At 35.1% G+C, this 11,194-nt stretch overlaps 2 protein-coding genes across 2 annotated transcripts in view; both read right to left on the bottom strand.

Annotated features, from left to right (window-relative positions):
• The window catches only part of LOC127873420 (leucine-rich repeat-containing protein 74A-like), a 45,387-nt gene extending 44,161 nt beyond the window's left edge, over positions 1 to 1,226 (bottom strand). Inside the window, exon 1 of the mRNA XM_052417273.1 lies at positions 868 to 1,226. The gene's annotated coding sequence lies outside the window, so the exon portion shown is untranslated. The remainder of the gene's footprint in view (positions 1 to 867) is intronic.
• A 4,932-nt stretch (positions 1,227 to 6,158) lies between these two features.
• LOC127873421 (GTP-binding protein 2-like) overlaps positions 6,159 to 11,194 on the bottom strand; it is a 28,722-nt gene continuing 23,686 nt past the window's right edge. The window contains exon 12 of the mRNA XM_052417274.1: positions 6,159 to 11,168. Coding sequence (XP_052273234.1) covers positions 11,007 to 11,168 — 162 coding nt within the window. The 3' untranslated portion in view covers positions 6,159 to 11,006. The remainder of the gene's footprint in view (positions 11,169 to 11,194) is intronic.

Here is an 11,194-nt window from a genome sequence, read left to right as displayed (position 1 = left end):
TACAAACCATTTAAATAAATACAGTGAACGTAGAAATGGTCAGGTAAGGTACTATGGAGACTTCGCTTTTATCAACTATTGAAAATTATTGACAATATAATTAGCTTGCTATTGTTAAATTCCGCAGTGAAGAGGCATGTGTGTTTAGCCGCTTCGACGGAAAATAACATGCACGTGAAACCGATGGCAATTACCTAATGCAATAAGGCCAACGTATGAAATTTAAATGGCCGAATATTTTTTCATCCGTCCCTTAAATTCTTAAGACGCGGCAAATCATTCTTTATAAGACAAAGTATTCTTACACCCAAAACAAATAAATCTATTGAGCGTGAGTTTTAAAAAGATTTAATAAGGTAACAGCGCTCGTAGTTGAAAAAAATCGCTGAATTATTATTGAAGATAAGCACATACAATTGAAACATTTAAACGTTATTGTGATAGGTTGTGTTTAATATTATAATCAGGGGACGACACTTTCCGTTTTTTTGGAATTTTTCATTTTTAAAAGGCCCATTCTTAACGAAAATCCAGCCTTGGCCCTCATTACCGTCCCTGATAAGCCTGTGCGGAATGCACATGACAAATTCTAGACTGTTAGACGAATTCAGACTGTAATTGTGTTTTCATGAGCATTATATACAAAGAAAATGCATATAAAACACTGCATCAACTGTTTGCTGTACTTAATTAATGTTTCGTAGCTTTCAAATGGATTAAATGAACAAAACGTGTTACTAGTATTAAGATTCATGAACTTTGTATATGCTCACATTGCACGCGAATGTATGAATTTCAATTGTTTAACCCATTTATGCCTAGCGTCTAGAAAAAAATACATTTTTAAGAAACAGATAAATACATTACCTTTCTATCGACAGCAGTAAATAACGTATTAAAGCGCTGTCAGACGAGTGTTTTGCTGAATTTTCCGTTTAATTTCACAACCAGATTTAGTATCGTTTCAACAGCCAGGAATGTAATCCATTGATTTCATTCACACAATCATTTCTTTTCCGACTTTTTTATCGTTCTTTACATGGTTAAACTAAAGGCTTCTCTTATTATTTCTGATAAAGCTGTCACTATTCAAACGATTGCAATGAAATTAAAACTCAGAGTCCAGTATTCAAACACAAATTACAATGTCATCCTCGTTTTATGTAGAAGACATTGTGCATATAAGAACTAAAATAGGAATTCAAAATTTTTATACTCATTAGACGTGTATCTAATTTCACCGCGTTTAATCCGATCTGGGTGCTACATATCGTTAATAGTTTGTGATACATAAATCTTTGCTGCTTTATAGTTCAACTGATCAATGCTAACTCCAAGATTGCGTAAAATTTAAATAAATATATATATATATAATAAAAAATTGTTGGCGCAAAGTTATCTGACATGAAAATGGGACGTTCACTCTACGGTCTTCTTAAAAGAAGCTATGAAATATAAAATGCCTTTTAACACGGCCGTTAATCACGGGCGCCATCTCTTTTTGAGATGCATTAATAAATGAGCCAATGCTACCTCCGAGGTGGCGCTCAGGCCCGGATGTTTTGAAATTTAACGGATAATTTTACAGGGTGATTAGGTCTTACAAGTTTTTTTCAACATATTTCGCATTATTTTTTTATCGGCCAATATAGTGAGATTCAGCGAATATACATTCATCTAAAAGTGTACAGAAACAAACAATCACTCCCCATTTGGAAACGTGAGGACCTTTATAAGGCGTGCCATGGTAGAATTCGTAAACGCTAATCGATTTCTTTTGCCTGTGTGACGACCATATTCCCAGCCAATTACATCGCTCATTACATAAAACGATTACTTTGCACCTGTACAAGTTCGTGCATGCACAAAACATCGGCTTCTAGCCGATCTTATATATAAATTTGCATTTTTCAAAACGAGATGGAGCCAATGCCAAGGAGGTGGCGCTCAGAATAGAAGGTGGCGCTCAGAATATAAAGTGTCGCCAATGCACATTTATAACTATTTTAAAGTAAAATATTTTATGTAATGGTTTATATTATGTTTACAGGACTTGCATTTTTTTATAATTTGACTACTTCAGCACATTTGAGTCCCGTGCGTTTTTAATTAGAAAAAGCAGTTTTCTAATAATGTCTTGATGGATTTAAATGTTCGTCTTTGTAAAATAAGAACATTTAACATGTATTATACAAAAAAGTTAACGGGAAAAGACCGAGCTATCTTCATTTTTTGGAGTTGATAGTGGGAAAATCAACATACATTGTATGTGAGCCTTATTACGATTCGTTGACCTTGGCCTTTTAGTAAATTAAGCTTTCGGATTAACGGACACAAATCATCGTTTCAATATGAAGTATTATCTTATATGTATTTCGTGATTTATCATGCTGTATACAAATATTGATATCGATGAACTGTTATGATAATGTTGAGAATTAAGTTATTGGTTTTATTGAGGATTACCAATTTTTGGTGTGCATCGTACAATGGGTTTTATTCATGCTGGTGACTTCTTGAGTAGATAAGTTAAATATTAAAAAACACATCTTATTTCTTTTAGAATGTGTTTATGTTCTGTAAAGATTTTGGACCTTCGTATGTATGTTGAAAAATAAAGTAAATAAAACAAATAACATTATCTATCAAACGTACGTTATGTGATGATGCCATTGCGATATGACTATTAATTGATACATCCTGCATTGGCGCCACCTCCTATCGTTAGCGCCATCTCCTTAGTATTGGCTCCATCTCTTTTGGAAAAAGGCAACATTATCTATTACGTCGGCAAGAAAACAATGTTTTGTGCATGAAACATCTAATAAATGTTGTACGCAATCATTTGATGTCGTAAGCGATTTAATTGGGTGGAAATTTGCTCTTCACACAGGAAAAACTCATCGAAATGCTTTTAAAACTCCACCATGCCACAAATTATAAAGTTTCACACGAATTTAAATGGGTTGAGAATATATGTTTCTGTACATTTTTGGATGAATTAATCTTCGCTCTACATTGACCGATTTTAAAAATAAGGCGATAAATGCTTAACAAATCTAAAACCTAATAACCCTGTACAAGTATCCATGAAATTTCAAAACATCCGGGCCTGAGCGCCACCTCGGAAGTTTCATTGGCTCATTTATTATTGCATCTCAAAAAGAGGTGGCACCCGTGATTAACGGTCGTGTTTTAAATATTGGATAATTTGTTAAGCTATTTGACCGACAATAAATAAAAACAATTAACATAGTTGTATTCTTGTCGTTAATTTGACTGTTTATTGACGGTATATACAAGTTATGGATAAATGTATTTGAAATAAATGTGAAAGATGTAAATCTACTGTATTTTTATGTGTATATAATTTGTTATTTGCATATACAGTATTTTACTTTAATTAACACATTAATGCAATTGTTTACATTCTATTGTTTACACTAATTTTTATAACTAATTAGTAAATGTCATAAAATATACAAACATCATAAAACACGTACAAAACACGTTTAAATCCACTTATTCGTTGATAAATACTTGAATTACGTGGTAAAGGAATGCTTAAATACTACGCAATAGGACAATAGGACACCGCGCGGAGGAACATACAGACAGGTAGCAAATGCTGCATTTTCGGTTAATACCACTGGAATTGCCGCAATGAACAACAAGAGACTCTCGCTCTGGATAAACGGGGCCTATTGCGTGTGCGTATAATCCAAGATTAGCCTGTGCAATCCGCACCAGCTAATTTAGGGACGATCTTTACCGCCTGCATGGTTATTTCTTAGTTAAAGTAAAATCTCTTTTTAAGTTCTTAGCGAAAATCCGGAGTAGCCGGAAAGTGTCTGCGGACTGCACATGCTAATCTGGGCCGACACTTTCCGCACATGCATTATGATTAAGCCCAGTTATCCCAGATCGCTGCTAAAACATTTTACCATTTAAAGATGTTTCATAATTTGGTAATATTATAAAAGAAACATGGTTCATAATCCAATAATCCTTGAGCAGGCTAAACGAGGGTTAAACGAGGTCCTACACACCGCACTCTGTGACCAACGCCATTTGACCTATATAATAAATTTAAATACTAAGGATACGGTATAAATGAACAAAAATGTATTATTTTTTTTACTTTTTTCCGAAAAAGGTCTTAACAAGTTGTCGTAATATACATAGAATTTACGTTGAAAAATACGACATATTTTGTTAGAGACAACATGGACCTGTGTTGCCTGCGACCCACTCGACCTCTACATGCAGATGTCAATATTCTGGAAGAGTTGCAAATTGGTGGATTACGATTATATGGTCAATTACGCTGGAACAATATTAACAGTTCGGAAAATCCAATTTACACCTTCTTTCGAAGGATTATAAAGCGGTTTCGCGCAGGTTCTTTGCAATGTCAAGCACGATTAATAATACTGTCCTGTAAGACGCATGCCACGTGGTTCAAGTTCACGTTTAAAATGTCCAGCGCCTTTGAACGCACATCTCGAGTATGAAAAGGGCACTATATAAGTGTGGTAAAAAAGTGAGGTGATTTTACGCCGACCTCATGACCAACTTACCGCGAATCTACTGACCATCTGATCAGCAAGTTTTTTAAGTCGGAAAGTTGGCTTGAACAACGTGTTTCATTTTTGATCAGTTATTTCAGTTCACTGTCTAACATTTGTGCAAAATCAATTGAACTCAACACAGAAAACGTCACAAAAGCAGCGGACGCCATAGCGCGGGGTAATAGTACATGTATTTTGAAATGTGTACACTCGTTTTTACATACGTGCATTCTGCTACAGGGTTTGGGATAAATAAAAATGTTATTCATGCAATGTACCGGTTAAGTATATGATTTGTACATGGATATAGAAATAAAAAATAATAAAATAAAAATGTGAATGAATAATATACAAATGTGTGTTTTCTATTTGAGCTCGAGCATTTCAAGTGTATTACAGGAATTCTACTGCGCGTTACATTTCTCGATGATGTATAAATGAGTAATGCAACACTTCCAGTTGTTTGTTAAATGTAACATATATGCATTACAATAAGTATGCAAAGTGAAAAACACACAGATTCGACACAGGCATTTGGCAAAACATGTTAAGCAATATTTGATTGTATTCGAAGAGTTGTAGTCGACCTATACTTCAACGTTAACACATGTCGAGACTGAGTTTGTTTTACGGATTTATACTCCCCGCCATATCATAAGGCGTGTTTTTCTTGTCAAAGTCAATATTTTGCATTCAATTTTACACGACGGTTTAAGTGGGAATCAAGTGCTAGATGTACAATAAAAACAAGTTTAGCCTGCGATAACGCTTTGGTTAAACAAATATTATCTTAACAGCGACAAGAGATTCCACAGTATTTCGATTTACAAAGATCGAATAAATCGCATTTGTAGCGAGTAAATAATGTTTTGATACAACCTTTGTTAGCATGTTGACAGCCGTCCAATTATCTTAATCTCCCCATAATGCACCGTATGTCAACGAGATTTAAGGATAACTCAACGTGTATTATGTTCCTACTGGTACTTGATAGTGGAAACCTTGCTGAATCATTTTGCTGTTCCACACGATTGAATGTAACTCCATGAACATGCGAGTGTCGTTCTGGGAAAACAGGGCTCAATGCATGTGCGTAGTGTCGTGTGAGGTTATTATGTTCAGTCTGCAATTAAGCGAAAAATACCATAAGCGTGGAAAGTTTCGTGCCTGATACGCCGTTGCGGACTGCACAAGCTAATTTGGGACGATACTTCACCCACATGCATTAAGCACAGTTTTCTCGTGATGATGCTCATTACGTTTAAACAACCGAATATTGTGGGGAGGATTATGCAAGCATCGTCGTTCATTGTACAGACATTTTACACACAGAAACTCAATTGAATATAGCCTTGCATGTGTTAGCCCCTATCTAATATAATTTTTTGAAATCAGGTGTGGGCAGTGTTTTATGTGATAATTGATGTGGTTGTAAATAGTTTAACACATAGGAAACAATATCTTAGTTTCATCATCGTACTTGGAAACCTTGCTTTGTGAACCCTTCCCTTTAATATTTCATGACACATGTTTTTATCGTCGGATATTATTTTCGGACACAAGGGGCATTTAAAAGAACGCTTATAACACAGTTTAATTTTTTTTAACTTCATACATAACAACTTAAGTAAATAACACTGCATGAAAATTGAAAACTAAGGTCAATATAAAAGGAACTAGAGACATATTTTGCAATAACATCAGTCGAAAAGAAACTACAACATCAATAAACTTTACATGATTACCTTACAATCAAAGATGTACAAAACAGTAAAAATATGAATTCACAAAGGATTATAAAAATTAGGCTTTAAAAATCAGATCTTTAATTCAACAATTACAATACAGTTAAGCAATACATAGTTTAACAGTGATCGAAATATGATACAGGACAGTATGATAAAAATATGAGTCGTTTTCTGACAAAACTGGGCATAATGCATGTGCGTAAAGTGTCGTCCCAGATTAGCCTGTGCAGTCCGCACAGGCTAATCAGGGACAACACTTTCCGCCCAAATTGGATTTTTGCTAAGAAGAAAATTCATTTTCACGAAACATGTCATAAAAGCGGAAAGTGTCGTCTGCACAGACTAATCTGGGATGACACTTTACGCACATGCGTTATGCCCAGTTTTGTCAGAACGCGACTCATATAATTACACAGGACAGGCTAATGAGTCTGCAAGGGCTAATCAGGAAAAACACTTTGCATATGGACAGGATTTTAGTTTAAAAACAACTTTGATTGAACAAAAATTTCCATTCAAAGTGGAAAGTGTCGTTCCTGATTTGCAATGGCGTACCTAACAAGCTAATCTAGGATGACATTTAACTCACATGCATTAAGCCCAGTTTATCAGAATGCCGGTAATTTTATAATGAAGAGCAAGGTCTTGATTTTATTACATTCTAACAGTTGAACATAAACATGCACAAAAGACATTAGATGTCTCACAAATGTACATGATCACTTAATATATTTAGCAGCTCCTCACAAAAAAAACTACATATAAGAACAACAAACTTCATGATTTTAAATTAAGAAATATGATTTGTAACTATGTATTTTACAATTATTCAATAAATGTGTAGTATAAAAATTGTTATTTTATCATTTACGAAATGATTTTAAACTCACAACAAACCAGTTGACATAAAGTTGCCCAATGCACTTATTATTATGTTGCTTTTCAAAATTGACACAAGCAAATACGGTATAGAAAGAACATGTCAATGGGATATCTCATGATCATTTTGCGTAAAACTTGAGAAACAAACCCATAACAAGAGTTCCGCGGCCGGAGACATATGCCCCCCATAACAAGGCTTTGAACTAGTGGCTCCAATTTCAATAGGGGTCATCTACTGTCCAAGGCCAATGCACATGTGAAGTATCAAGCCAATCAGTCAATTCATTGACGAGTTATTGATCAGAAACAATTTTCACATTTATTGCGACAGTGACATTGACTTTTGACCTAATGACACCAATTTCAATAGGGGTCATATACTGTCCAATGCAAATGCACATGTAAAGTATCAAGCCAATCGGTCTATTCGTTGAGGAGTTATTGATCAGAAACAATTTTCACACTTATTTTGACAGTGACCTTGACGTTTGACCCAGTGACCCCAATTTCAACAAGAGGGCCATGATGGCCCTGAATCGCTCACCTGACTCATTAAGATCAGATGAAAATTATGACCTCTATTGTCTACACAATGTTTTTCTATGATTTGACCAAGTGACCTAGTTCCTGACTCTAGATGACCCAAATACAATCCCAATCCAGATTTCATCAAGATAAACATTCTGACCACAGTTCATAAATATTGGATGAAAACTGTGACCTCTATTGTCAACACAAGGTTTTTCTATTTATTTGACCTAGATTTTTACCCCAGATGACCCAAATACAATCCCACCCAGATTTCATCAAGAATTCTGACCAAATTTCATAAAGGTTGGATGAAAACTGTGATCTCTAATGTCTACACAAGGTTTTTCTATTATTTGACCTAGTGACCTAGTTTTTGACCCCAGATGACCCAAATAAAATCCCAACCCAGATTTCATCAAGATAAACATTCTGACCAAATTTCATAAAGATTGGATGAAAACTGTGACCTCTATTGTCTACAGAAGGTTGTTCTATTATTTGACCTAGTGACCTTGTTTTTGACCCCAGATGACCCAAATACAATCCCAAACCGGATTTCATCAAGATAAACATTTTGACCAAATTTCATCAAGATTGGATGCAAACTGTGACCTCTACTGTCTACACAAACAAATTGTTGACGGACGGACGCACGGACACACGCAGGCACGCACAACGGACGCCGGACATCACACGATCACATAAGCTCACTGTGTCACTTCATGACAGGTGACCTAAAAATATGTGTCGGAGATAAACATGAACAGTTGTGGTTAAAATCCCATAGAAATAAGGGCTGTTTGTAAAACATGCATGCCCCCCCTATATGGGCTATAAGTTGTAGAAGCAGCCATTGTGTGAATACGTTTTTTGTCACTGTGAATGGTGGTGGTGGTGGTGGTGTAGTAGTAGTAGTAGTAGTAGTAGTAGTAGTAGTAGTAGTAGTAATAGTAGTTGTAGTAGTAGTAGTAGTAGTAGTAGTAGTAGTAGTAGTAGAAGTAGTAGTAGTAGTAGTAGTAGAAGTAGTAGTAGTAGTAGTAGTAGTAGTAGTAGTAGTAGAAGTAGTAGTAGTAGTAGTAGTAGTAGTGGTAGTAGTAGTAGTAGTGGTAGTAGTTGTGGTAAAAGTAGTAGTAGTAGTGGCAGTAGTAGTAGAAGTAGTAATGGTGGTGGTGGTGGTGGTGGTGGTGATGGTGGTGGTAGTAGTAGTACTAGTAGTAGTAGTACTAGTAGTAGTAGTAGAAGTAGTAGTAGTAGTAGTAGTAGTAGTAGTAGTAGTAGTAGTAGTAGTAGTAGTAGTAGTAGTAGTAGTAGTGGTAGTAGTAGTAGAAGTAGTAGTAGTAGTAGTAGTAGTAGTAGCAGTAGCAGTAGCAGAAGCAGTAGCAGCATTACAAGACCAATACTTAAGAATGATCAAATGGGAAAAGGTAACCTAGCACTGGCAGTAAATATGGGGCACATTTACAGGTCAGATTTGGAATCTCTGCTGTAAAATGAGATTTTGAATGAATTAAAGGGAGGCAAATCTGTAAAAAAAAAGAACATGCATAAACCGTAGTTGTTTCCCTTGTTTGAACCATGCTAAATCCTTACAAGTTTGGAAAGAATTGGATGAAAAATTTGGACTTTATTGCATAAACACCATTTTCTCAATTCAAGGGGAGGTAATTCTGTACTTCATGGACCAATAATGCTCATTTTTTTGTAGGGTTCGTGTCCTCATTGATATAAAGACACTGTGCAAATTTGGAAAGGATCGGACAAAAAATGTGGAAGATTTTTGAAAGTTTTCACAAAATAGGCAAAAACGAATAAACATGCAAAGTTCAACGAGCTCCTGCGGCCATGTTTTTTGACGAATCAAATTTCTTTGAACAACTTTTTCAGGGGAGCCTTCAAAGGTCATCCCTGTGAAATTTTTTGAAAATCTGATTAGCGGTTTCTGACAAGAAGATTTTTTAAGGTTTTTACCATATATGGTCATGGCGGCCATCTTGGTTATGTGATCAATTTTTTTTAACAATTCTTTTGTCCCACCATGACCTAGGGATGCTCCACATGAAATTTAGTTGAAATTGGCTCAATGGTTTAGTAGAAGAAGATGTTTACAAATTGTTTACAGACAGACGGACGGACGGACTATCGGAGAGGTGAGGACGGAGCTATCGCTCAGGTGAGCTAATAAGGGTCATCTACTGCCCAAGACCAATCACATGTTTTAGTATCAAGCCAATAGGTTAATTTGTTGATGAGTTATTGATTGGAAACAATTATTCACACTTATTGTGACATTGACCTTGACCTTTGTCCAAGTGACCCCAATTTGTATAGGGGTCATCTACTGTCCAAGGCCAATGCAAATGTGAAGTATCAAGCCATTTTTTCAACGAGTTATTGATTGGAAACGAACTCATCTACCGACAGACAGACAGACCGACCGACATCCAGCAAAACAATATACAATCTTCTTCTAAGGGGGGCATATGTAGTTATAACTCGCCAAGATTAACCTTGCAATCACCTTCAGGTATATTTTTACTTATTGGGTTCACAAGTGCATATCAATTTCGTCGGGCTATAAGAATATTACAAACAATAAAATAAATAAAAATATCTCACGAAAAACAATTCTCGATCTTAAGAGTACAAAAAGAAATCATTATATCATTATGTTTACAGGACCTCATTTCTTATAAAAATAGGAATTTTTTTTGACAGAATACCACATGAGATTGTATTTATTTTAGAACGTGTTTGTATGTCAATTATACAAAGCAGGGAAAACAAGTACACAAACACTAACATTTAAACAGGATAACAATTACACTCTAACCAACACAAGGTTTTAAAGGGACTCATGACACATAATTACCATTATAGATTATTAGGATTTTAAAGACCAATTAAAAATTCTTATTAAAAGAACTAAAATGTGAATGGCACAAGAAATATACATAAGCAACTGCATTAACATAAAAATCTTAACAAAATACTGAAAACCTAAGGAAAATGCCAGATTAAAAATTAATACACACTTAACATAGTTGCAACAAAAGGAAAAAACAACAAAAACACACAAAAACAAAGTAAAACATTTTTCTTTTTTTTAACAATAATTTAAGATTTGCATAATCATTTTCCTAAAATAGTTGAAAAATCAAGACAGCGTCATTTTTTACGACATTCATTTCAAGTCACAGACTGCACACAATGAAAGACATAATTGCACAAATAAATTAACTATTTAAATCAAATTTATACTAAAGGGCAACAACTTTTATCGATCTAGAGTATCAGTGTATGGATACAGTTTGATGATCTCCCCTACCCCTTTTGTGGTACCCTGCCTGAAGAGGAGCCGACAACCAACTCGGATGTATTCTGGCTGTTTGATGAACTTAAATACAACCTGGGCCTTCTCATTGGTTTTGATGGAGTTCTGTAATTAACAGCAGAAATCAGGAA

This window comes from Dreissena polymorpha, chromosome 3, assembly GCF_020536995.1.
Source record: "Dreissena polymorpha isolate Duluth1 chromosome 3, UMN_Dpol_1.0, whole genome shotgun sequence".
NCBI classification, from domain to species: Eukaryota; Metazoa; Mollusca; class Bivalvia; order Myida; family Dreissenidae; genus Dreissena; species Dreissena polymorpha.
The sequence above is the reverse complement of the archived record's forward strand: the minus strand, read 5'-3'. Positions and strand labels throughout refer to the sequence as shown.